The sequence below is a fragment of the Canis lupus genome, chromosome 3 (assembly GCF_011100685.1).
Source record: "Canis lupus familiaris isolate Mischka breed German Shepherd chromosome 3, alternate assembly UU_Cfam_GSD_1.0, whole genome shotgun sequence".
Lineage (NCBI taxonomy): Eukaryota > Metazoa > Chordata > Mammalia > Carnivora > Canidae > Canis > Canis lupus.
The window spans coordinates 53528847-53555967 of record NC_049224.1 but is presented as its reverse complement, the minus strand read 5'-3'; the positions used below and the strand labels follow the sequence as shown (position 1 = coordinate 53555967).

Sequence of the window (27121 nt, the reverse complement as noted above, 5' to 3'; positions counted from 1 at the left end):
CGACCCCTCCTTTCCTGGTATCCAGGCTGAAGTTGGCGGCTTCACTTCCTTCGTGCCTTTGGGGACAGCCCTGCCTGCCCCTCCCCACTGAGGCCTCAGGAGGTAAGTGGGTAGGAGTCTGGGTGCCCTAGTGTTCCTGAATGTGCTATGATTTCACACCCTGGGCCTGTCTTTCGGTTCCCCGGGGCAGGAGCTGTCATGGGGACAGAGGCGATGCAATCGGGCAAGCAAGGGAGCGAGCTGCCGGCCCCAGCGGAATCAGCCGCTGCGGTGGGTGGTGCCAGGTGAGTCACTGGCCAGAGGGGCTGGGCAGAGGCCGAGGGCCTGCCCAGCTCTGTCTCCCGCCTCTTGCCCGGCCCGAGGCTCCCTGCGGGCACCTGCGAGGCCAGAGCAGCCCCCGCTCTGCCCGAGTCCTGCCTGGCTGGCTGCTTGCTCGAGGTTGGGGAGGCACGGAGCACGCACAGCATGCGAGGGAGCTTCCATTTGGAAAAAGAAAATGATCTCCATCAGAAAAGAAAAGGCGACACAATTGGAAAGGAAAAAAAAATAAATTACCTTCAAAATACCCCTTTTGCTCAAAAAAATTTTTTTTCTCTATGGTCTTCATTTTCTTTTTAACTATGTTGCTCTTCTTGGGAAACTGTTGACTCTTGGCTGTCCACTTCCTCAAGATGGATACTTGTTAATGATACGATACTCCAGCCGCCGCCACCCCGGTGGTCCTTGGCCTCCTCTGAGGACAGCCCTTCCAGGTCCCGTGATCCCATCTCTGTGCCCTGCCCCTCGTCCAAGGGCCTCCGCCTGTCTTAGCGTGTGCCCAGTGAAAGGCATGTCCCAGCTCTGTTCACACTGGGGGACCCTCATACAGTGACCAGTATAACCAAGAACTGGGTGACATCTGTTGAAACCCACTTTAGGGACACCCACTTTCAAGCTGCTGTTAGATGGGAGCCTTGGGGGGTGGGCTGGAGAGGGCATTAGCTGGGGGCTGGGCCGCATCCCGCTTTCCTGAGGCCAGGGCCGGGGCTGCATGCATGCCTGGCTTGAGGAGAGCGTGGGGACACCAGGAGGTAGAAGGCAGAGGGCCCTGCCTGGCTGTTCATGGACAGGGTGGGGAAGGGGCCTCTGGGTTTCCCTAACCCAGGGGCTGGTGGGGGGTGGAGGTGGGGGGCAGTGCTGACCAGCAAAGGAGCTCAAACATCCCTAGAGGCAGGAGTTGGTCTACAGGGGAAACAACGCAAGGCTCAAGTTCTTCCTCCAGTGTCAGGACCCCTGAGGAGCTATCGGGAGGCCCTACCCACACCGGCTGCTCCAGCTCGGCTGGGCCTGGAGAGACCTGAGGACCTGTGCCCTTTGTGAGCTGTCCCCAGCTGGCCCCATCAGCATTTCTCCCATCCTCCCACAGCAGAAGGCCGAGGAGACCCAGAGCTGGGCCTCCTGCATCCTCCTTCCTCCCCCCATGCCTGGGGCCTGTGCCTGGCTCGCAGCTGAGGCCAGTAGTACAGTCTCCATTTGGTCAAAAGGTCCCTAGTGGTGCAAATGACTCAGTGTGTGTGTGTGTGGGGGAGGCCTCAGGACTGTAGGCAGTAGCTTCTCAGCTGCAGGAGGTGCAGCCCGCAGCACGTGGGTCCCCCCCCACGCCCCCTGCCCCCCACCCCCCGCCCCTTCTGGGCGGCCCTGCTTGTGCTATAGCACGTTGTAGTAGGCCATCTCTTTCATGGCCTGTTCGGTGAGGACGCTGGCCTCAGCGCTGCTGTCCACACCGGCGTAGGCGTAGGCGTTCTCGAAGTCCTCTATCTCCTGCTGGCTGTCAAGCTCAGAGGGGTCCGTGCCCGTCAGCTCCATCATGGGGTCTGCAAGACAGGGGCACGGTTAGGCCCGGATGCTGCCTCCTGGCAAGAGCCAGTCGCTTCTACATGGAAGCAGATGACCTTTCTCAAGGAAGGACTCTTAGTCATTGCTTCCAGAGGATTCTCAGCTGCCTCTCTTCCTTCCTGCACTCGGAAACCCCAGGCTCCTGTGGCTTCTCAGAAGGGTCACCAGACCTGAGCGGTAAAGCTGGTGGGGAAGGCGGGGGGGATGGTGCAGGCCTGGCCTTGAGCTCTTCTTTGGGTCAAGCCTCTGCTGCCCTCCTGAGTCAGCCCTACTATGCATCCTCTGCAGTGTTTCTCATTGGTCCCATTGGCCACATGAAACCCTGCTGCTCTACGCCATGTTTCTGCAGCACCACTTATTTAAGCACCTACTGTATGCCCAGTACTTCCCATACACTGTCTCATGAATGCTCGCAGCAATCCCATGGAGTAAGTCAAAAGGAAGTTCAGAGAGGTCAATCAACTTGCCCAAGGGCACCCAGCTGGTGCTGTTGTTTTGATCCACTGCACTGCTCTGGCATTTCAAATGGTGGGAGGGAGCCCTTTCTAACCTCTGCCTTGCTACCAGCATTGGTGCTTGCTTGCTTGCTTTCAAGATTTTATTTACTTATGAGAGACACAGAGACAGAGAGAGGCAGAGACACAGGCAGAGGGAGAAGCAGGCTCCATGCAGGGAGCCCGATGTGGGATTCGATCCTGGGACAGGGATCACGCCCTGAGCCGAAGGCAGGTGCTCAACCGCTGAGCCACCTGGCGTCCCAGCATTGGTGCTTTATTTTTTTATTTTATTTTATTTTTTTTAAAGACTTTATTTATTCATAGAGACATACACAGAGAGAGAGAGAGAGGCAGAGAGAGAAGTAGGCCCCATAAAGGAAGCCTGACATGGGACTTGATCCTGGGTCTCCAGGATCACACCCCAGGCTGCAGGCAGCGCTAAACCACTGCGCCACCGGGGCTGCCCAGCATTGGTGCTTTAAACCCATTCTGCCCAGTGGTCTCCTTGGGCTTTGCTCTTCAAGGACAAACATCCAAGGTAGCTTTTTTTTTTTTTTTTTTTTAAGTAGGTAAGCTTGCTTTCTTTCTTTCTTTCTTTCTTTCTTTCTTTCTTTCTTTCTTTCTTTCTCTTTCTTTCTCTTCCTTCTTTTCTTTTTTAAGATTTTATTCATTTATTCATGAGACAGAGGGAGAGGCAGGCTCCCTGCAGGAGCCCGATGTGGGACTCCATCCAGGGACAGGGATCACGCCCTGAGCCAAAGGCAGATGCTCAAACGCTGAACCACCCAGGTGTCCTCAAGGTAGGTTAACATAGATGCACAAGGCAAAACCTCTAGGAAGCCTCTTGTAATTTTATTAATTTGAAATATTACTATAAAGTGCTTAAGTATCTGAACAAAAGCCAGTTGGAAAGCTCCACAGAGGAGGCCTGAGGCCACCTTCTGTTACATGGAGGGAAGCCCAGGGTATGATCTGGGGACCCTGGGAAGCTGGCTGGCAAGGATTGAGCCCCACCTAGGACAAGTGAGTGATGTGTTTTGAGGAGAAGCAGACCCCAGTGGGGGGGGGGGGGGTAGCCCTAATAAACTTAAGGCAGGGTTTTGGGACTATTAACATTTGGGCCATAATTCTTTGTTGTGGGGGGTACTGTAGGATGCGCATGATGGGATGACTAGCAGTATCCCGGGGCTTTACCAGCAAGATGCCAGTAGCATCACCCCAGGTGCAACAATCAAAAATGTCTCTAGACTTGGCTAGACATCCCCAGGGGGCAAACTCACCCCCAGTTGAGAGCCAACGGTCTAGGGGTAATTCCGGCCCTTGCCAACCAGAGGTTCAGGAATGAATTCAGGCCTCTGAATCCTGAGGAGGGGCCTGCTTCTGAATTCTTTGAATTTACACAATTCTCATTGGTTTTACAGAGCAAAGGGAATAGGCTTACTCTCCCACTGGTTGTGCACAAGCAAGCACACTGCCCTGAAGAGGCTGGCAGCCATCTTGTGACCATGAGGAAAATCAGAGCTAATGCTGTGAACAAATGGAGGGAGCCTCACCCCGCTGACATTGTTGGGGGGCTGAATCAGGCAACTCTGAAGATGGCCTGGATTTCAAGCCCTTTCTTAATCTATTTCATTATCGTTTCAGCCAGCCCAAGTGTTGGGGGTGGGGTGAGGGGGTGGGGAGGTGGTCTACTACTTGTGCCCAGAGCATCTGACACACTATGAGTCTTCCTGACTTTATAAAACAAGGCCAGCTGTTCCAAATCTTAAAGACACTAGGCTGTTTCTTCCTGAAATCCTTGTGCCATACCTTCACATGACAGTTAACTAAAGGATGAAAGACAAGCTAATAGTGTACCATTTTTGACAAGGACATTGATCCACCTCCCAAATCATAGTTCCAGTTTACTAGATGGTTCCATCTAGAACGTACACTGCCTTCCTCCTACACAAGTGTGAAGCCTAGGCTTTCAGACCAAGGTTATACGTGAGGCAGGTTGGCTTGGGTCCCAGCCATCCAGTGCCCATCACTACTTTACGTCCGTCATCTGGCACAGTCAGGAAGAAAGCAGTCATGTGTATGCCTGGTTCCTGACCTCAGACAGAAAGAGCTGGTGCCTTAACCACCCCTTGGAAGCAAGGTGTGCAGGACAGCTGTTTCCAAAAGGACAAGTTCTGTTCTGGTCCCTCCTGGTGGGCTAGGTACAGGCAGGTCTGCTGGAGCAGTGGCTCTCAAACTCTACTGCACATAGAATTATCTAAAGTGCTTTAAAGTGCTGATCCTAGACCACATGCCAGATCAATTACATTTGAATCTCTGGGGTTGAGACTCGGGCATCAGCATTTTAAAAATTCCCCAGGTGCTTCCGATGTGCAGCCAAGTTGGAGAACCAGACCTTTAGAGTCCAGATCAAAGGTTCTCAAAGTGAGGTCCCTCATCAGCAGCTTTGTCATCCCCTGAGAACTTGCTGTAAATGCAAATTCTGCAACTCTACCCCAGACCTACAGATTCAGCTGCTCCAGGGGTGGAGCCTCACCATTGCTTTTAACAAACTTCCAGGTGATTCTAATGCATACCAAAGTTTGAAACCACCACTCTAGTGCCATTGCCTCTAAAACTCTACTGTGCAAACTGATCGCCCTGGGATCTTTCTTGAAATGCAGACTCTGACTCAGGAGGTCTAGGGTAGGACTGAGTATGCTGTTCTAACAAGATCCCAGGTGATGCTGATACTGTTGGTTCCATAGCACATTTTGAGTTTGGAAGGGCTACAGAGAGCGCCTATATGCAGCCAATGGGGTTGCATCCTTGCTCACAAGACTAGAAAACTGATTGACAGTCCTTTCTGCCAGAAAACCCAGGCCATTCACTGGTTAGCTGCTGCAAAACCAAATCAGGGTTCCTGCAGTCATCCCCCAACATCTGATTGATGGCTAGTGAGTAATGTCATCCAGGCAAGTCAACTTACCCATATTGTCAAGGCATGTTCCTTGCTGCTTTGTCTATAGGGTTTTTTGTCTATTTGCATTTCCAGCAAGTTCTTTGACACTAGTCAAATAGCTCCAGACCATACAGGGAGACTTCCTGACGTGCCATCAGCTTTTTCTTCCAGTAGAATCTCTAAAGTCCCTCCTCCCCTCAATATGCCACAGAGACTAATAGTCTTCCATGTCTGATGAGCGTGGAGGGGACAGGCTGTCACTCACACTTCAGGACGTTACAACACCAGCCTATGGAACTGCTATGGACCGTGAAGAGTGTGACGGATCACATTAAGCTTTTTGCCTTGGCTGCTGGGAAGCTCAGAGCTCCTCCCAGATGCCCACAGACCTTCCCATGGTATAGCTGGAATTAGGATCTCACCCGGTTTCCTTCATCTCTCCAGCTGCTCCTTTTCCCTTTTGATCCTTTCAGTCCCAGCCAACCATAAATCTTCAATGTCATTGTCATAGTCATAAAAATGTCTGTGTCCCCTGCCCCCGTGCCGCCCCCGCCGTGTTGTGACCTTCCAAGCATTACCTAACTTCTCTGTCCTTCAGTTTCCACATCTGTAAGATGAGGATAATTAGTAGAGCCAACTTCACTGTGAGGATCAGGTAAGTTACTAAAGGCCTGACACACAGCATGGGATCAATATCACTTAGTGTATTTCTTTATGATCATGAGCATGCTGAAGTCCTTTATAGAATATGTCAATACCCCATTCTTATCACCAGGACAACCCTCACAGGGACCTGCTCTCTCAGCTGGGGCCCCTCCCAGTGAGATCCCAGGCCTGGCCGGCCTCCCCAATGTCCCTGATGGGACAGGGGGCTCCCAGGTGTGCTGCCCACTGTGTGGGGCTCACCCACCTTGGCTGTCCAGGCCGATGTCCATGACACCATGTTTGACCTTCATGTGTCGGCTCAGGTTGCCTTTGAGGTTGAACTTGCTGGAGCAGTAGGGGCACTTGAAGGGCTTGCTGCCCGCGTGCAGATGCATGTGACCCAGCAGGTTGTACATGCGGTTGAAGGACTTCCCACACACCTGAAACACACCAACTTGGCGTCAGGAGACCCTGGAGCCTGCCCGCCCTCCCAGAGCCCCTGGTGGGGCTGGAATCCCATTCATTCTGGACAGCACTCACTCTGTCCCCTCCTATGGGACCCTAAAGGCCTGAGAGCTGGAGAACCAAGCTGCTCATTTTGGTCTCCCTGATCAGGAGTTTCTAGAACCCCAGGGCTGGGCTCTTCCACCACAGAGTCCTACCCCTGGGCTTTCTCCCTCCGGAGACCCTCACCCCTTCCCCAACTCCCAAAGCAATACCACCTCTGAACACCACTGCCCACAGCGACCCCCTCAAGCCCAGGCATTTTCACCCAAACCTGGGTCCCTTGCTGGCACTGGCCAGGCAGGATCTGAGGTAGTGCTGACTCTGGGCCACCCATGGGGACGTCCTGCTTTGGGGCCCCAACAGCCTGGTACCTTGCATTTGAATGGCTTCACAGGTGAGTGTACAATCATGTGGGTCTTGAGGGTTTGCTTCTGGACGAAGGTCTTGAAGCAGATGTGGCACTGGTAGGGCCGGACGCTGGTATGGATCAGCATGTGCCGCTTCATGTTTGCCTGCAGGGTGAACTCCCGACCGCACACCTCGCACTTGAACTCCTTCACGCCCTGGCAGGGGGTGGTGGTGGGGAGAAGGTGTGATAGTCAGGCTACGGGATGGGCACAACCTCTGGAAGTGTGAGTGTGAGTGTGTGTGTGTGTATAGGGCACGGTGTCTGGGTATATGCACAGCTTCTGGAAAGCGACTTCTTGGGGGTGTTCTGGATGGGAACAACTTGTTGAAAGCCACTGGGAGAATGTCAGGCCAGGGCCACTTACTCCAGGAAGCCTTCCAGTAACAGGCAGAGACTGGCTGAGCCTTATTGTTCCTACACACCTGTCTCTTGCCCACCTGTACTTCTAGGTTTGTACCAGCACACCAAGGCCAATTCATGTTCATTCATTCATTCGTCCAGCAACGATTTACTGGGCATCTGTGACAACTAGCATCACACAGGCACCAGGGATCTGTGGCCAAGAAGACAGTTGTAGCCTGGCTGCTGTGCTCAGGTCAAGGGCATGTGTATGCATTTTCCCCTCAGTGTTGTGGTCCTTCTGGTTCACTGACCCTTTTGAGAGTATGACAAAAAGTATAGACACTCCAGGAAAAGTGACATTTGGATCTTGAACACAAGAGTTCTCAAACCTCTGGAGCCTATCCACTTGACCCCTTGAGGCTATTCCAAGCTTCCCTGGTAATAAGAACCACCGTGTTGCACACCCAGCATCTCGGGAGAGTCTTCCCTGGCGATTCTGGGCCAGTGAGCCCAGGAATGTTTATTCTCAACAGGACCCTCCAGTGATTCTTCTCACTGAAAAAGTCTGGGACACTTGGCCCTAGGAGACAATGATTCCAGTGGAAAACCCTCCGGTTTGACTGTCAACATGTTCTTCCACTGTCTAGAGGTGACCCCAGAGCAGGAAAGGGTGTGGTAAGCACAGGGGGGCTGGTGTATTGTCTGGGGAGGAAAGTTAAGACAATAGTTGGGAGCTGACCTCGTTGCTGAGGCAGTAATCTAGGAGACCCCCAGAGGGACAGATGGGTCAGACTCTATGTGTGGTCGCAGCAGCTGTCCCAACTGCTTATTCGGCACAAAGTTTCTTAGTATAAGCAACCGGTGCCTGGGTCTGTTTCTTTGAGCAAAAAGGGGCTCAAATGCTGGCCTGTCACACTGAGGAGGTGTCTGACCACCAGGGGGCCTTGCCTTGGGGCACTTGGTCTCTAAGTGTATGATGTACGCATTGTGCAAATGGAGGCTGATGACAGGGATATTTTCAATTTTATCAGCCTTTTTGTTTTCAGTTTTTCTTCGAGATATTATTTCTCTCTTAACACTTTGCAGATCGTGGGGATTTTTAGTAGGGGAGAAAAATGGCACATAATGGGCACATGTGCTTATCACTCCCACTCTCTCCCCTGCAGATGCACGGTCAAGCAGTCATCTGGTTTCACTTGATGCACAGTCTGCTTTTATGGCTGAGCTCATCCGCTTCAGAATCCTTCTTAACATCACGTTCTGGGCAGCTATACCAACTGACTGCAATAAAGCCTACTAATCATCTCTGCTCTAGCAGAAAACGTTCCCAGGGTGGGGAAGGCTGGATTCTTGGCCTGGCTACTGCTCTCCCCATGTACTGCTGTTTCCACTGTGAGAGGTGAGGACAAAGGTTGGATGCAATGTGTCCCTATGGCTGCCATTAGGGAAAGAGGGAACTCTGTGCACATTGAGCTTCAGAGCGTGAAGTTGGTTGGATTTGGAGTGGAAATGATGGGGCAGGCTCAGTACCAGACTTAGGCTGTGGGACCCCAGAGGCCTCATCTTATCTGCCTGGACAGCAGGGCCTCTGGGAGGGGGTGACAGTGGCTGGAAGGCAGGGTGGTCAGTGGCCTGAAGGGAGGGAGAGGACGGTCGGTGACAGTGGGCCAGAGTGGTAGCCAAGGGACATTGTGGACAAGGACATCACGTTCCATCTTCCATCCCTACAAACCGCTCTGCCTAGGTTAGTCATATTGCACTTTTCCATAACAGATATTTTTCCTTATATCTGTTCCCCTTTAAAATGAAATATATTTAGCTTTTTCCTAAAGGGAAGTCACAGGTTCTGATACAGTTCTGTAATAACAAGGAGCAGAGGAAATCCGCTCTACTTCTGACTATCTTGTCCACTGCCCTGTGGCCTCTTGGCCTCCACTCTCCCTGGAAGGCAGAGTGCTTCAGTGATTACCCAACTGGGTTCCCTGGGTCCTGCAGGGGTTCCTCCAACATTTCAGTCACAAACTTTTAAAAAAATAAGTTTTACTTAAAAAAAAAAAAAAAAAAACCAAAACCCCTAATTTCAGGGCACCTGGGTGGCTTAGTCAGCCAAGTATCTGCCTTCAGATCAAGTCATGATCCCAAGGTTCTAGGATAGAGCCCCACGTTGGGCTCCCTGCTCAGCGGGGAGTCTGCTTCTCCCTCCCCCTCTGCTTGTGTGCACATGCGCATGCTCTGTCTCTCTCATTCTCAAAAGAATAAATAAAACCTTTTAAAAAAATCATAAAAAGGGCAGCCTGGGTGGCTCAGCGGTTTAGCACCGCCTTCAGCCCAGGGTATGATCCTGGAGGCTCAAGATTGAGTCCCATGTCAGGCTCCCTGCATGGAGCCTGCTTCTCCCTCTGCCTGTGTCTCTGCCCTACCCCCCCGTATCTCTCATGAATAAATAAATAAAATCTTTAAAAAAAATCATAAAGTCCCCTAAATTTGATTGTATTTTTTTCTATTACTCCTCCGAATGAATATGGAACTATAAACATAAGAAATGTTCATCTGTGTCCCATGTTCATCTACACTGCCCTCCTAATGATCTCCAGCGGTACTTGGGGAAGCACTGGATGAAGGACCTGCAGGAGGAGAGGCCCCTGGGGGTGGTGCCCCCCAGGGAAGGAGGCAGGGAGAGCGGCAGGCAGCCCTACCTTGTGGGTGAGGGAGTGCTGCTTGAGGTGGTGGATCTGACTGAACTCCATGCCACACTCCGTGCACACGAACGGGCGCACGTTCTGGTGCTTGAGCATGTGGTTCTGCAGCTGGCTGCGGTAGTGGAAGGACTTGTCGCACTCGAGGCACTGGTAGAGGGTGGGGCCCTGGTGAGAGGCCAGGTGGCGCTTGAGCTGGGTCAGGGTGGAGAAGTCCAGGCCGCACTCGACACAGACATGGCAGCGGCCGCTCTCGTGCTTCACTTCGTGGGCCTTGAGCTCGCTGGGGTAGGCGAAGCCGCGGCCGCAGAAGTGGCAGCTGTAGGGCTTGACCTCAGAGTGCAGCAGCATGTGGCGCTTGAGGTGGCTGGTCTGCGTGAAGGCCTTCTGGCACACCTGGCACTTGTGGGGCCGGGTGCCCTGGTGCGTCAGCAGGTGTGTCTGCAGGTGGCTGGGCTGCTTGAAGAGCTTGCTGCAGTGCGGGCACGAGTGCGGCTTGATGCCGTTGTGACCGAGGATGTGCGTCACCAGGTTGTACTTGGACGTGTAAGACTTCTCACACATGCGGCACTGCCAGCGCTTCTGGCGGTCGCCCGCCTCCACCAGGTACGAGTCGTCGATCTGCACGTTGATGTCCAGCCGGTCCAGCTGGGCCTTCTTGTGGCGCTCCACCGTTGAGCCCGCCGAGTCGGCCTCGAACTCTCCTGCCTCCTGCCACACGAAGCCCTGCTCTGGCTTCACCGGCTCTGGGGACTCCATGGTGGGGGCCTCGGGATCACTCAGGGGGGCCAGGTGGGGCGGCTCAAAGCCACACTCGGGGGGCAAGGCCTCCGGCCCGGGCAGCGCCACACCGGGCTCGGGGAAGCCATCCCGGGCCGGGTCAGGGAAGTGGGGGTCATAGGGTGCCGTGTCCAGCTCCGGCCTCGGGGCTCGGGGCAGGTGCCGCAGCGTCCGGGGCTTGCGGCTGAAGGCGCTGAGGTCGATCATCTTGACGGCGCTGCTCTGCACCAGGGCCTCGCAGCCGCCACTGGCCACCTCGGCGGGGGCCTCTGCGGGGCCCGCATCCTTGTCGTCCCCGGGCACGGACACCTCGTAGACCTCCTGTTCTTCCTCCTCTTCCACCTTCTCAAACTTGACCTTGGGCACCAGCCGCACAGGTGGCCGTGTCTTCCGCCGGGTGTGCTTCTCGAAGGCTGCCTCTACCTCAAGCACCTCCTCTTCTGCTGGCTCCTCCAGGGCCCTCCCGTTGCAGGCCAGCTGGTAGACGTCAGGTCCCGGAGGCCCGGGCTCCCCGATGGCCGTCGCCGACAGCTCGGGCCCCAGGTCCGGGTAGAAGGCTTCGGCGCTTATGGTGGCTCCAAAGAGCTCATTTTCCGAGACCAGGCCCAGCACGGCGGCCTGAGCCAAGGACAGCACCACCACGGCATCCGTCTGTGTCCCTGAGTCCATGAAGCCCTCCATCCCGTGGCGGCCGGCTAGGAGGGCATCGCTGCGGGAGGGAAAGGGAACATCAGTACTGCCGGCTCCGCGCTGCACACATGACAGACAGACACACACATTCAGCAGGGGCTCGGCTGGTTCTGGGGGCATGTGTCCCTGGGTGTCTTTCTCCTCCTGCCTGGGCAACAGGACGCACTTGTCATTACGGGGATCGACGACGCCCTCTGCGTAGCTGCCCATCTTCTCCATCTCCCTGGGGGATATCAGATGAGCCCTGCCCCCTTGCTGGCCTGAGTCTTCCCACCTGCAACAGGAAGGTTGAATTTCCACAGCGGTTCTCACACTATGCCCCTCATCATGTCCTGCAAGGGGTCTTCAAAAAGCTGATTTAAGGGACGCCTGAGGGGCTCAGTCGGTGAGCATTGCCTTTGGCTCAGGGCGTGATCCTGGGTTCCAGGATCAAGTTCCCATCGGGCTCCCTGTGGGGAACCTGCTTCTCCCTCTGCCTATGTCTTTGCCTCTCTCTCTCTCTCTGTGTGCCTCTCATGAATAAATAAATAAATCTTTAAGAAAAAAAAGCTGATTTAAAATTGCAAAAACTAGGGGCACCTGCGTGACTCAGCGGTTGAACGGCTGCCTTTGGCTCAGGTTGTGATCCCAGGGTCCTGGAATCGAGTCCTACATTGGGCAGGGAGCCTGCTTCTCCCTCTGCTTATGTCTCTGTCTCTGTCTCTCATGAATAAATAAAAAAAATCTTTAAAAAAATTACAAAAAAATAAAAGATTCTTCTCTTTTAAAAATTGATTTTAGGGAACCCATCTACTCAAATGCAATATACACCTCGCTCCAGCACATTCTGTAGCCCTACTGGCTTTGTTCCTAAGGTAATTAACTTTGCATAGGCCTGGAGGCCATACAGTGAGGTGTTAAACAACCGCCACCATTTGTGATGGCTTGACCATATGAGGGAGGGGTTTGGTTTAAAAAAAATATATATATATATATATATTGGGGTGTTTGGGTGACTCAGTTAAACCTTTGGCTGAGGTCATGATCCCAGAGTCCTGGGATCAAGCCCCCAACTCCCATTTGTCTGGCTCCCTGCTCAGAGGGGAGTCTACTCTTGCTTCTGCCCTTCCCACTGCTTGTGCACACACATGCACATGCACTCTCAAATAAAATCTTAAAAAAAAAATATATATATATATACATACACACACACATATTGCCAGGAGGGGGAGCTGAGGTGGGGATAAAATAAAAAATATATTTTATATTATATAAATGGCAATAAATTGGCAAAACCAAAACAACACACAAAGATAAATTAGGTGCCAAGGTCGATCTCAGTGGCTACCACCTATCTATTAAGGCTTATGCTACACGACTGTGTCTATCACAACAGGTGATTGTTCTGGATTCGCTAAGTATCATACATTTAGATATCTAAATTTATGCCAATTAAAAATACAGCTTTCATCTGATTTGTACACTGGAATTCCAGGTAAGAAGATGTGGTGTGATAGAAGGGCCTGTGCTGGCCAACACGTTTGAGAGAACTGTCTGAAATGAATGCCAGGTTCACAGGCACGCTCCTCTGGCCTAAAGGGTTCTGAAAAAGCCGAAGCACCCACTGTCTGGGTCCAAACCTCAGGTCTGAGCCCCAGCACACTGGCCCCCTCCCTGCCTTCCCAGGGGCGCAGCCTGAGCAGCCAGCCTTTGCCGGTGGGTACCCCCCCTCCCCCGCCCCGCTGAGTCCCAGCTCCTCTCACCACCCTGCCAGGCTTCCCTCAAATTCCACCTGTTCCTGGGACTCCTTGGGCCTCCCCCTCCCCCAGGCCCTGGCGCCCTCTCTGGGCCTCCGGGCCTCCCCAGGACTGGTATGTGCCCCAGATGTGAGTGGCCCTTCTGCCTGGCCTGGGATACTTGTCAGGGTTTTAAGGCCCACCCCTGCTCAGTGCAGGCACAGCAGAAGAGCTCCAGGGGTGGGGGAAAGACATTACTGGGGTGTCTGGGGCCACCTTGCCTGCTCTGCTCTGTCCCAGGATCAGGGTCAGGGTCAAGCGTGCATGGTGAGCTGCGGCCCTTCCTCAGGAAACCGGCTCCCGGCCCTCAGGCCTCGTGTCTTCCTCCTCCCACAGGCCAGGGGAGCTTCCCCTTCCTGAAGCCGGCTAAAAATAAAACACCCCAGAAGGAATTTAGCTTCCTTGAGACGGACACTAAAGACTAAACTATTAATCTGGAGGTAAGGCTCTTGTGGGAGGGTCAGGTGGAATGGAAGCGACCTGGGTCCAGGGTCCATCTGGAACAGGGTGGAGGGGCTCAACCTCCTTCAGCACCCCTCATGCCCCTGTTGGTAAGAGCCCCCCAGTGGGGGGTCAGGCAGCCTGGGCCCAAGTCCAAGCTCTGTCACTGACAACGCACTAAGAAAGGTCCCGTCTGCACCTCAGTTTCTCCATCTACCTACCCACGGGATGGAGGCACCTACCTACACAGGGAAGGATGGCCAGAGCTACGAGGTCATACTAGGTGACGGCGATTCGTTAATTATAAAGCCCTCACCAAATGGAAACAATCAACTTCTTTGCGCAGATCTCTGGGCAAATAAAGATCAGATTTTCCTGGTCAGATTTTTCTGACGAGGGCCACAGAGCCTAGAGAGGTCTCCATCCCGGGGCCCCCAATTCAGCAAAGGTTGGGGTGCTTCTGGGATGAGAACTCATTCATTTCTCTGCACAACAAATGCTTGCTACTACGTCCCTGCTCCAGGTCAGGCCCTGCGCCTGGAGCTGTGAGTACAGGAGGCAGGGTCCCTGTCCTCACAGAGTCTTCAGAGGAGACTGCTGTGCCTGCCACGGCCACGCCATGGGGCAGCATCATTCCCCCGCTCTCGGCCGCCAGTCTGACACAGCACCCGGACGCAGCCCTCACTCCGGCTGTGGGTTTGAGCAAACAACAAGCTCAGCGCTTTTTCTGGACTTCGCTGAAGTCAGGGCCAGAGAGGGAGCAACTTATCCCCAGCGGCGGCAGAGCCTATGCTGGGACGTGGCCCTGGGTATGTTCAAAACCAGATTTTGGCCATTTCTTGCTCAGGTACATCCCATAGTGTCCCAGGCCTGTTTCTTCATCTGTGTGGAAGGGGAGCAGGGCCTACTCGTGGGGTGGTGAGAAGAGATGAGGACGTCAGTGTAAATATTTCCTCTCTGTCCCTTGTCTCCTCCGCCCCAAAGTTGGCACCCTCTCCTCCTGGCTCTGTCAAGGGAATGGGAGCAAAGAAATTATCACTCTGGCAGCAGAGGAGCCGTGGGAACCCAGGGGCAGGTCTGGTGTAGTCCCCTGTGTGGCGGGTCATCATACACTTTACCATCCCTGCTAATGATGGTGCCAGCCCTTGGCCAGGCAGGCATCCCCTTCCTGTGGGAGCAGGCAGGCAGTTTTGACTTTGGCATCAATGTTTCTGTAATAGGAATGTAAAAGGGGACCTGCCCGGGGTTCTTGTTCATGAGAGGTTTGTGCCCAAGTGCGGTAGGACACAGAGGTGCCAACAACTAACCACAAATCTGGACAGAAGGGCTAGCTTCCTATTACCGGTGCTCACAAGGTCCCAGGTGAGCCATGTAATTGTAAAAACAACCCATGGGAGGGTGCGGGTAGGATGCACCCCACTTCACAGCCCAGGAATCCAGGGTCTGAGTCACATGCTTGAGGAGGACCCTGTCAGGGCAGAGCTGGGTCTATACCCAGGCCTGTGGGCCCACAGCCAGGCCCCATCTGGGCCCATGCCTCTGGCTCTGCTCCATTGCACAGCTCCGGTAGTCATGTCAAGACTCTGAGCCTGGTATCAGCTCCCAGGTGCTGCCCTGTGGTCCCCAGGTCCCGAGGAGCCCAGTAGGTGCTCATGAGTTCCAGGCAACCTGCAACGGGGAAGCCTGAGCCATCCCTGTCCGGCTGGTCCGGGGTCCCCTCCATGGGTCTCTACTCAGCAGCAGCTGGAAGCCTGGCCAGTCAGACCACTGCTCTTCCTGAGAACTGGAGAACACTTACTTGCCTGAGCAGAACACATATCTGCCTCTATAAGTGCATGTTCATTCAGTGTGGTGGCCAGGCTGGCTGTGCGTGCATGTGTGCGTGTGTTTCAGAGGGTCTCTGTTTGTTGAGACAGAGGCCTAGAGAAAGAAGACAGAGGGAATCTAATTTACTTGCATTTTGCATGCGTCTTCCGTCTACCATACACAGAAACAAGTGGAGGGAAGGCAGGGACTCTGCAACCCAGTGTCACTATTTTTCCTCCTCCTAGGTCATCTTTTTGGAGCCCCTCACCCCTGCAACACACACACACACACACACACACACACACACACACACACACACACACACACTGGCTACAGCCCTTGTTTTACACCCTAGCTTGAGGCTGCCCAGGGCAGGAGAGCCGGCCAGGTGTGCACCAGCTGTGTACCCGGCACTCCCTCCTCAAGGCTCCTGCTGCCATTGGCCTGGGGCTCCCCTGAGGTGCCTCCCCTCTTAGGCAAGGCCTTCCCCCCCACCACTTGTGCTGGGCCTCAGGGTCCCATAGAAAGGAAGCTCAGACCTTCCTGGGCTCTCTGCAGCCTCGCTAGGAGGTGAGGGGCATCCATCTGGGCAGGATGGCTCTCTTCTCCTTGGTTCCCAGGGTGGAGAGAAAGGACATGGCAAAGGCAGGAAAACAGAAGATAGAACAGCTGTCTGATTGTAGCTTAAAGTCTGGGACTGGGAGTTGGGGGAAAAGAAGCCATGGGAGGGGCGGGTGGGGCCTGGGAGGAGGGAGGAAGGGAGGGAGAGAGAAGCTGTGGAGGCCGAGAAATAAAAGCAGAGGAAGGAGAGGGAAGGAGGAGCAGTCCTATTCCCCAGGGCCCAGCATCACCCAGGCCAGCCCCCTGGGGAGAGCCCCAAGCCTCAGTGTCTGAGGCCCAGCGGAGGCCTTCCCCACCCAGACAGGGACCCTGCCCTCCAGAGCGCTGTCACTCTATCTCCTGCTACACTCTAAGGGTTCCTGTAAACAGACACTCTTACCACATGCATTAATAGGTGACTTGCTGTGTGACCCTGGACTAGTCACCTGACCACACACGGTCTTCATTTCCTATCTGTAAAAAGGGTACAAGTGGCTTCTTGGAACCTTGAGGGCAGGTTAATCCTTGGCCTACCTGCCTGTCACCTGGGGTCCCCTCTGCAAGATGCAGCAGCATCTCTGCTCACCCCACACTGCTCTATAGGTCCCTTTCCCATCAGTGGGAGCCCCTCCACGGCTCTGAGAGCAGGAGAGGGCTGAGGAGCTCGGGGTGGCCGGTGTCCTTGGAAAGCAGATGAATGGGCAGAGCTCAGATGGAAGGCCCTGGAGGCCTGGTGTGGCTTGGGGCCACTGGGAAGGGAGTGGCCATCATGTTATTTTTTGACCAGGACACCTTCTTAAAAAATCAACTGGCAACATAGGAATGCCCTGGGGCTCCTGCCAGCCCAGCCTTGGAATGTCACCAGGCACCCCGTGATCCATTTATTGTGATGACTACCCTCAACGGTCTAGTAGGTGTCAGGGCCAGGACACAGGCTTCCCCGTGCTCCAGGCTTCTGCTGGGAAGGCAGTTTTAGCTCTTGGTCCCTTCACCTTGGCTTTGAACCACCAGGTGGCTCAGAGGCTAAGTCTCCAGTCCTGCAACCGAATCACTGACTCGGCCACAGTACCGGGGGGCCCAGCAGGTGCTGGGTATTGGTCTTGGTCGTTGGGATAGACAGCAAAATAAAGTTGCTGTCCTCAAGGAGCTGCCCTGAGTGAGCTCAGTTAACAGTGGAAGCACCAGGATGGGGTGGGGGGTGGGGTGCAGCACTGGGGTTGACTGGGGGCAGGGCTGAGGCCTGGTTCAGGGCCCTACAGAGAACAGAGGCTGGTCTCATGCCTGGGTCTGGCATTCGCGCCCTCTGGAATGTGGCTCCCGCTTCCTTTTCTGCCTCTGTCCCAGCTGCACTGCTGCGGGGGTGGTGCACACGAGTGTGTGCACGCGTCTGGGCCCTCTGCCCTTGGGTCCGGAGAAACTGGGTCTGGAGTGGGGCGGGACAGGTAGCTGGGCCGGGGGAGGAGAAAAGGCCGTCACAGCTAGGTCCGGGGCTGTAAACCCTCCAGAAAGGAAGAGGAAGCAAAAGCCAGAGCTGGAGTCTTGTGCAAAGGCCGGGGCTCCTTGCCATAGTCTCACTTGTGTCAGCCCTGGGCCTCACTGGATGGGGGGGCAGGTGGGGGTGGGGCGCGGTGGCCAAGGGGGAAGTGTGTGAGTCTCTCTCTCCCTCAGCTTCCCCTTTTCTCTACGGACAGATTTGCTGAGCCCGCCCCCAGGAGTCAGAATGGCTGGGCCACCAACCCACAAACCACATGAGGGCCTGATGTACGTGTACACCGTGTCCAGTCACTTCTTTTTACACATAAGGAGGCCCGGGGTGGGGACTGGTCCAAGGTCACACAGTGTGAGGGTGAAGCAAGGACTAGAGTATGGGCGGTGGCTCCGAAGCCCAGCCTCAGCCACATGGCTAGAGGATGAAGTCCTCATGCCTTAGCGGGCTGTTCAGCACCGTCCCCGGCCAGGCTCCACCGGACCCCCATCAAACCTTCCTGCCTCTCCGCAGTGTGGGCATGCACACATACACACACACCTGTTCTCTAACCTCAGGGCCTCTGCACAGGCTGACTCCTGTGCCAGGGCTGCCCTCCGCTGCACTGATTCGGTGCAGGCACGGCCTCCAGGGAAGCATTCCTTAGACTGCAAAGGCCTCTTTGGCAGCCTGAGTCTCTCAGGTTAGCTTTCCTGTAGACTTGGCTAGACCAGGGTCCCATTGTTTGCTCAAAGGCTAATCTAGATGTTGCCGTTAACTATCCTGTGGACGTGATTCACATCTACCACCAGCTGACTTGAAGTAAAGCAGATTGCCCTTCTTAATGCCAGCAGGTCTCATCTAATCAGCTGAAGCCTTAAGAGAACAACTGAGGTTTCTCAGAGAAGAGATTCTGCTTGAAGACCGAATCGCAGAAATCCTGCCCAAGTTGCCAGCTTGCCAGCTTGCCCTGCAGATTTCGGACTTGCCAGCCCCCACAATTGGGTGAGCCAATTCCTTAAAATAAATCTCTCTCTCTCTGTATATATATATATCCTACTGGTTCTGTTTCTCTGGAGAACTCTGTACAATCACGCTGATTCATAACTGTATGTTTACGATCCTCTCACCACCACACGGCCCACCCGGAGGATGGTGACTGTAGGGGAACAGAGAGGGCCCCCAGGGGAGTGTCCGGGAGAAAGACACCAGGCGAGGGAAGGGGGATGAAAGAGTCACTGAGGCACGTAGAATGAATGAATGAATGAGGCCCAGGGGAAATGCTTGCCCGAGAGTTCCACGGGCACTTTTGCTCTTCTCTGCCTCACCCCTGGACAGTCCTGCCTCCTCCACAGGGGTGGACTCCAGGCTGCACGGGGAGGGGGGTTGTCTTGCTCTGGCAGAGTCCCCAGGGGCTCAGATCCAGGATCTCTGAGCTATTCCCACCCGTGACACTCTCCCAGGCAGGCCAGTGACAGCAAAGCCTGTCCTGAAAGCCCTTCCCTTTTAGATCTCTCAGGACTCAGGCACCCAGACCCCTCCTGGGAACCACACCTCTGCTTTACAAGCTGAGGGCTGAGGTGGGCCTGGCTGCCATAGAGCAGCCACTGTGTGAGGTCCCTTCCTCCAGGGAGGTCATGGTGACCCCTACACCCCTGGAAACAAAAGATGGAGTCCCCATAGGGAGAGGCTGACCTCTCAGACTCAGAGGGCAGACATTTTGGCTTCATAGAGTCCAAAGGCATCATCTGATTAAGAGTACCAGGGCCCGGGCCTGGAATCTCTGGGGATGGGGGCCTCAACATCTTGTTTTCTTTCTTCTTAAGTTTATTTATTTATTTTGAGTAATCTGTACACCCATCGTGGGGGTCAAACTCATGACCCCAAGAGCAAGTGTTGCACGCTCTTCTGACTGAGGCGGCTGGGCTCCCCTGGACATCCTATTTTCCAAAAGCTCCCCCACTGATCCTGATTCTCCAAATTGATTAGTGAGATCTGATGAGCACCCTTGTGGTGACTTGGCAGGTGAATTAAGAGTACTCTACCTTACTAAATATGTGGAATTTAAGAAGCAAAGGGAGACACACACACACACACACACACACACACACACACACACACACACACCAAGAAACAGACTCTTCAGTGTAGAGAATGCCCTACTGGCACCAGAGGGAAGATGGGTGGGGGATGGGTAAGCAGGTGATGGGGATGAAGAAGGGCATCATGATGCCCTGTGATGAGCACCGGGCGATGCACGGGAGTGTGAATCCCTATACCGCACAGCTGAAACCAGTATTGCATGGTATGTTAAGTAACTGGATTTTCTTTTTTAATAATAAATTTATTTTTTATTGGTGTTCAATTTGCCAACATACAGAAGAACACCCAGTGCTCATCCCATCAAGTGCCCCCCCCTCAGTGCCCGTCACCCAGTCACCCCCACCCCCCGCCCACCTCCCCTTCCCTCACCCCTAGTTCGTTTCCCAGAGTTAGGAGTCTCTCATGTTCTGTCTCCCTTTCTGATATTTCCCACACATTTCTTCTCCCTTCCCCTCTATTCCCTTTCACTATTATTTATATTCCCCAAATGAATGAGACCATATAATGTTTGTCCTGGATTTATAAAGGAGTACCCTGCCTTCCTGAAGCTGTGACAACTCACCCCACGTGGGCTCCTTCTTCTTCTCCTGATGGGCAGCTGCCCCACACAGCTCAGCCCCACACAGGTGGTACACACAGGAGCCATGGCCATGGCTCCCACCTGATGCCCCACCGGCTCCCTGAGCAGACGCATCTGTTTCTTTACCACAAAGGAAGAAAGCTCGGTTTTCCCACCAGGGGGACAGTGGCCCTGCTGGAGACCCTTCACCCCGGCCACTTTGGCTGGCTTTGGAGTCTTCATCAGCAGGGCTAGGATGAACTCTATGGACTCTCCTGTCTAATGTTGTCATTTAGAGATGTGGGAAGCGAGGCCCCAAGCCCCCACCCCACAACAGGGATGGACCTGAGAGCTCTTGATTCCCAGCACGTTTCTGTCCAACCATGTCACACGTGGTGGCCGCTCCACACTTGGGCCTCCCTACAAGGGTGTCTGCCTTCCAGAGTCTGGAGGCCTCCAGGGTGGGCACCAGGGGATGGGGTAGCAAGGGATTCAACCAACCTGCACAAAGCATCTTGAGTTCTCAAGAGTTCGTCCTCACGGCCCTCTGACCTCAAATGCTAAAACAGTCCCGGCTCCCCGCCCCCCCCTCCTTCAGGGACCTTCAGGGCCCCAGCCGCTTCCCCTGCAGCCAAGTACAATCACCCCACCAAGGGCTTAGAAGACCTTGTGTGGTTGGTCTCTGCTCGTGTGGCAGCTTCACGGCATGCTGCTTCTTCTCTTACTTACCACCCCCCAGACACATGGGCTTTTTTCATCTTTAACAGACCTGCCTGCACACAGCCCTTTCATGTGCTGTTCCCCCTGCCTGGAATGCCCTTCCTCAGGAAACCTCCCCTGACTCTCCCCGTGGCCCCCATCAGGTCAGACCCCGCAAGTTCTAGGAAGTTAATACATTTGATACTGTCCCTTCCTGGACCTTATTAAAATTGTAACGATAGATTTATTTAACTATTGGCTTGTTGCCTGGCACTCCAGTTCCAGCACAGAGGAAGAGGGCCGAGAGCTTGTCAGCGCGCTCCCCAGGGCATTCCCGGTGGAATGCACCTACACAACACTCCAGTGGAACCAGCCTCCTCCCCTGGGCCTGGACTTCCTCTGCTTGAGCATCAGGACCACTACCTGTTCCCAGGAGAAGGGGCAGGAGGCCTCATGTTTCCAGAAAACTCCATGTCCTCCTTCCAATTCCAGAAGCAAGAAGCGCATCTGCTCCAAACAATCACCCTGTGCTGGACCCAAAGATCACCAGCTTAACGTAACAGGGAAAAACAAACAGGTCTCGGGCTTCCAAGTTCATGGGACAAAGATAATCACAGAGGAAGGAGCAATGACAGGGCCATTTATCGGGCTTGAACTTTGTCAGGCCTCGTGAGGAGCGCACACGACTTCGAGGCTCCTGGGGTTGGGGGGACCATCTCCATGTTCCAGTTCTGGAAACGGAGGCTTGGAGAGAGGCCCTGCAGGGTGGGGGCAGCAGACTCCTGCTGTCTCCCCAAGATCCTGGACCCCTCTGGGTGGGGACGAGGGTCCTGATGGCCTCTTTCTCCCCTGCCGACCTCAGTTTACCCGCCAGGGCCTGTTCTAGCCGCAGGAGCCCCTCATGGCTTCCCTTCCTCCTCGCCAGGCCCCGCCCTTGCTGAGACCTCAGCTTCTCCATCCTGTCTTCCTCTCCCTCCATCCCTCCCCTCCTTCCGTTTCCGTGGCAACCCCATCCTCTGCTCTGCCACTGGGTCCCGTGCTCCCATCTCCTCTTTCCTCTTTCATCTCTCTCCTCCGTGCAGGGTATGGTCCAAATACCCCTCTGTCCTTTGCTTCTGGTCTCTCACTCCCTTTTACTGTGCTTTTATCTCCTTCAATGTTCTCTTGTCATCTCAGGGCGACATTTATTTATCTCCTGCTTAAGAAAAAAGAAAAAGGAAGGAAGGAGGGAAAAGAAACCCCCATTTCGCTAGTCCTGGCTTCTCTGGTTCGGTCCCAGCCACCTTGCTCCTAGGGAACCTAGAGACACAGATGCAGACAAACCCAGGATGGGCCCCCTGCCCGCCACCAGGCAGGCTCCCTACTGACCTCACCTGCAAAAGGGAGGAGGTAAAATGCATAGCAAGGAGGTGTCCCGGTGAGGGCACGCCAGGGGCAGGCACGCCAGGGGGCTGCACCCTGCTTTCCTGAGGCTGGGCTGGGGGAGATGCTAGAGACCCCTCTCAGGATGAAGCAAGGGCAAGACCTAGAGTGTGGGATAAGCCAGGTCCAGGATTCCTCTTCGGTGCAGCCCAGGGAAAGCCCACCTGCACACTGCCCCACACTGCAGCACACAGGGGGATACCCCATGTACCAGGCAAGGTACACTCCCACCCCAAACAGGATGGTGGATGCATCCATTCTTCAAGATTCACTCTTTACCATAATCCTAAATTGTCTCTGAGAAAAGGAAGTGTATGCTCTCCTAACCAGATCTGTGTCTCCACAGTTTAAGGTAGAAATAAGGTGGTCAGCCAATTTCCTTTTCAGCCATCATTTACCAAGCTTATGGGATAAACAGGGCATATAATACAGGCCATCCCATGAAGATGGGATTCATTTTCCAGATGGACAAACTGAGGCTTGGAAAAGCTGTTACTTGTCCAAATCACACAGTCAGAGGTAAGGGTGGGCTTTGAATGGATTATAATCATGTTCTTCCTCTTTTATGTCCCTTCTTCCTATGTTCCCAGGAGGGGAGAGTCAGGTCAATCCCTGGCTTGGCTCCTCCTCCAACCCTGCCTTCTACATTTCTGTGTTTAATCTGCAGTGATCAGAAATGACAGAAGAAACAAAGAGATTTACCACAGAAACTACAAGCAAGCCGATTATCACTGTGGCCCTGGCATCTCAAAGTGACAGAGGGAATAGATGGCCTGGTGAAAAGTGGTGTTACTCTCATCTGAGACAAAAGTCACCTGGAGAAGAAAGGGGCCCTGGATCTTTGGGAGCCCCAGAGGCTTGTGAGCATCTGTGGGAGCTGCTGGGCTAGGGTCTCGGTCCTGGTATCGATCCCGAGTTCCGGGACTCAAAGCTCTGCTGGAGTTGCTTCTGGCCCACCTTACCGGGTGCACCTGCCAGGGCCTGGCCACAGAATGCAGCGGGGCACAGAGCCCAGCCTGCTAAGCCTGCAGAGGTGCCGATGACACAACAGCTGTGCTTCTCCCCCAAGAGGCTATTGGAGCACCTCAGGATCCCTGGCATGCAAGGCCTGGCATAGGAAGCAGCAGACAGAGATGGGAGGATAGGGAAGAACAGCCCCTGGCTCTGCAGATGAACAGAGTGGGGAGGGTCTGGCCTGCACCCCCCTCTCTGCCACTTATGAGCTGTGTGACCTGAAACAATTTCCTCCACCTCCCTGGGACTCCCTTTCCCCAACTGTAGGATAGAGTAGGGATATGGAAAGGCCTTGACATGACCTGAAACTCTTCCTTCAGGTTAGGTTTGTACCTGATGAGATCATGTATGTAAAGTATGGAATCCTGATACAGATCCCATATCACAGAGGAGGAAGCAAAGGCTCAGAGGCATAGGGTGACCCACCTGAAGTCACCAGAGAAACATGGAGTTTGGGTTTCCTTCTCGGGTCTAACTTAAATGCTTGTGCTTAAAAGGAGATTGGGGAGATAAGATTTGCTAACATGGCTGGAGCATAGTAAGGACTCGATGTCTAGGAGCTATTTGTTCATTTTCTCCCCATCGCCATCCACTCTGTTGGGTCAGGCCCCTGCTGGCTCCTGGTGGGACCCAAAGACCCTCCCCTTCCCCCATGCTCAGGGACCTCACAATTTGATTAGATAGACAAGACCAAGAACCATGAAACAGAAAGGCAAAATAGCAGACAGGAAATAAGCCCTAAATGTGTGGGCTACCACAAAAGGACAAAGTAACGTTGGTTGCTTTTTCCCCTCCTCTGTTTCAGCTTACGGGGTCAGGAACATTCTTCGTTATCAATTGGAGCTTCAGGAGGCCATAGAGGCTCAGAGCGTGGGCTATAGGGCCGGCTGCATCCCTTACATGTTGGTTTGTGTGAGCCTGTCTCTTCTGCGACAGGTGACAATGGTTCCCACTTTCCAGGGCCATCAGGATATCTGACCGAGCCCACCAGCCGGGTGAGCATGACCTCGTGCTGAGTACACAGAGGTCGGGTGGAATGGTGGGGAAGCCTAGAAACAGGGGAGGCTGGCTAGGAAGCCTCCAACCCCAGAGGTGCAGAAGAGGTGGAGGCAGACGATGAAGGAGGGAATGTAAAGAGAACAGAAGAGCAGTGGGCAGAGAAGGTGCTGAGGGACGAGCATGGGGGAGGAGGGTGTCCTGGGCACAGAGCCCTCCCCTTCTCTCCCACAGCCACCAGTGTGTGAGTCACCCCACGGCCTCCATCCCTGCAGAACCTCCGAAATGGCTGCCTCCTGATGCCCATGCCATAATCAACATTTATTTTGCAGTCACCCACACGCCCAACTCGAGAACGGATTTATGCCAGGAGAGGAGTAAAAAATGCCTCTCATTCACGTAAAGCCTTCATGCATCTCCTGGGCGGGGAGGGACAGCTGGCCCAACATTTAGGCTGACAGTCTACACATGCAGACATCACACATGCACACCGTCCACACAGGCTATAATCAGAGGCAAGCAGGAGTGATGTGCAAATCCATTCTTAGTCACCTTCATGCAGCAAGATGGACGGGACCCACTCGAGGGGTGGGAGCCCAGTGTGCATATACACGCTTGTGGACTCTGCACAGTGGCCGGGGAGGAATGTACATGGGGGTGGAGGGAACCTACAGTGCAGCTGTGAGATAAGAGTTTAGGCAAGAGGTTGGCAGGAAAGGTGGGATGGGCATCCCAGCTGGGGGAAGTGCTGGGTCTGTCTGGCCCCGGGAGCCAATGTAGTGGGCCAAGGTGGGCCTTATCCACAAGCTGGAGGAGAGGTAGGGGGAATCCTGAAAGGCAGAGCCAGGAGAGGCCCTTGGCTGCAGGTCCCTAGCGGCAGGGATGGATCCACCGACTCAGAAGAAGTTGCCCCAAGAGGCTAGCTCTGCCCAGTGCACTATCTGGTTTCCTCTTAAATCTAGATCACAGGGCAGCCTGGGTGGCTCAGCGGTTTACCGCTGCCTTCAGCCCAGGGCATGATCCTGGAGACCCTGGATCAAGTCCCACGTCAGGCTCCCTGCATGGAGCCTGCTTCTCCCTCTGCCTGTGTCTCTGCCTCTCTGTCTCTCTGTCTCTCATGAATAAATAAATCTTGGAAAAAAAAAAATCTAGATCACAAAGGATGATAATCGGGCTCCTGAAGCCTCATCTGCAGAGCGGTGAGCTCCAGAGCATGGATCCCCAGGTGCAAAAATTCAAATGCATGTGGTGCTGTGACCCAAGGGCCAAAATGACTTTAGTAGAGGTGACAGTTATAAAACAAGCAAATATCTGGCCTTCACCAGAGGCGTCTGTGGTCCAACTTGAGGGCTTCCTCCCCACTATCCTGTGGGATGTGGAGTCAGTCTCACTGCTGCCTGGCTGAATGGCCTTGGGTGACTTGCTTCATTGCTCGGAGCCTCAGTATTTGCTCAACTGTAAAATGGGGATGCCAGCTGCCTACCCCACAGAATGGTAGAGAAGATTAAATAAGTTCTTAAAGATCTTAAATAAGAAAGTACCTGGCATGCAGGCTGGCATTTGGTAAATGGTGCTTTTTGGGTCTCACCGCTACAATATAAGTGCACACACAATGTGAATCACCTAGGACCCTAAAGTATCTGGCATGTACTCATTAGTACTAAAAATACGCTCTTACCACTCCCATGAATTAGCATGACCACTTGGAAAAAGCATCTGCTATTGTGAAGGAGAAAAAGTAGCCAAATTGTCGGAGGAGAGAGGCTGAAACAAACTTGGCTTTATGGAAGGTTCTAGCTTAGTTCTCAGCCCACAGAGGAGCCCCTGGCTTGTCTGGGGATGGGTGTTCCCGACCACTGTGCTTGTAGGCCATGAGGGTCCCTAGGGCCCCAGGACCCAGAGTAGAGCCCTTGGAGAGGCAGGTAAGGCTTGGCCTGGTAGGACACGGAAGCCCTCCTTGTAGGTGCCAGACATCGCCTTTTTTCTGAAACTTTACAATCCGTCAAGGCAGCTCCAAAGATCAAATTCCCACACAAATCACAAAACCCAACTCTTCCCATGCATGTAGTTGATTTCTGGGATCCCTGGGCACCTGCTCAGTCTCTCATTGCTGGGATGACCCAACCATCAGCAAACACAGCCCTGATGGGTCACAAGGTGAAGGGGAGATGCTCCCTGGGCTGGCCCCGATTCCCTGAAACAAAAGTGTCCACAAAGCTTCTGGTATGAAGAAGCACTCACAGACACATGCATGGGTCCGGGAGCAAGGGTCACCCTCCTCCCTGAATTGCAGCAAGGCCTGCCTGGGCAGCATCCTGGCTCAGAGCAAGCCCCTCCCCCCAACGCCCCCAGGTCTGGGTGCCAAGTGCAGGACAGAACACAAGCTCTTCCGGGACTCAGAAAGATAGGCCGGGCTGGGGAGTGAACACGCCGGCTCACGCAGGCACAGCCCTCCGCCGTTTACAAAGCCCTCCCAGGCACAACGCCACGGGATCCTGGCTGCTGGGAGCCGACCTGGCATCTGTACGGGCAGCTCCTGTGTGGGCAGCGCTTATTCCCACTCCGCAGATCGCGGATGAGGATCCTGACATTAGCAGACTGCCTGGCTGGCCTGGGAGCTACGGTGCCAGCCCGTGCCAGCTCTAAGGGCATTGTCTAACTCAGTGCTGACCACCGTATGTGTGGTTGGTACTCGTACCGTTGCCCCTATCCTACAAATAAGGAAACTGAGGCACGGAACAATTAAGAACAGCTTTAGAGCAGTCCTTCCATATTGATGCAAGCAGGTAGCATTTAGGGTGTTTTTTTTTTTGTTTTGTTTGTTTTTTTTTTAATTTTAGAGAAAGCAGGGGAGGGACA

At 54.1% G+C, this 27121-nt stretch overlaps 1 protein-coding gene and 1 long non-coding RNA gene across 8 annotated transcripts in view; one reads left to right on the top strand and one right to left on the bottom strand.

Annotated features, from left to right (window-relative positions):
- Window positions 1-1650: 1650 nt before the first annotated feature.
- The window catches only part of ZNF710 (zinc finger protein 710), a 63972-nt gene continuing 38501 nt past the window's right edge, over window positions 1651-27121 (bottom strand). For 2 of the 3 annotated variants that reach the window (XM_038532851.1, XM_038532850.1), the window contains exons 2-5: window positions 9913-11401; window positions 6837-7028; window positions 6224-6398; window positions 1651-1853 (exon numbers count right to left, since the gene is read on the bottom strand). In XM_038532851.1, the coding sequence (XP_038388779.1) occupies window positions 1687-1853; window positions 6224-6398; window positions 6837-7028; window positions 9913-11373 (1995 nt within the window). In that variant the 5' untranslated portion in view covers window positions 11374-11401 and the 3' untranslated portion in view covers window positions 1651-1686. Of the gene's footprint in view, window positions 1854-6223; window positions 6399-6836; window positions 7029-9912; window positions 11402-11548; window positions 11700-27121 lie in introns of those variants that run through there. The other variant, XM_038532849.1, reaches the window with a different exon arrangement.
- Window positions 13455-26330, top strand: LOC111095226. Of its 5 annotated transcripts, none has more exons than XR_005357079.1 (3): window positions 13455-13597; window positions 18321-18474; window positions 22920-26330. It is a non-coding gene; the product is annotated as an uncharacterized LOC111095226 (long non-coding RNA). The 5 variants fall into 5 exon arrangements; XR_005357081.1 differs by lacking the exon at window positions 13455-13597 and adding an exon at window positions 17817-18172 and having other exon boundaries at window positions 18324-18474; XR_005357080.1 differs by lacking the exon at window positions 13455-13597 and adding an exon at window positions 17817-18172.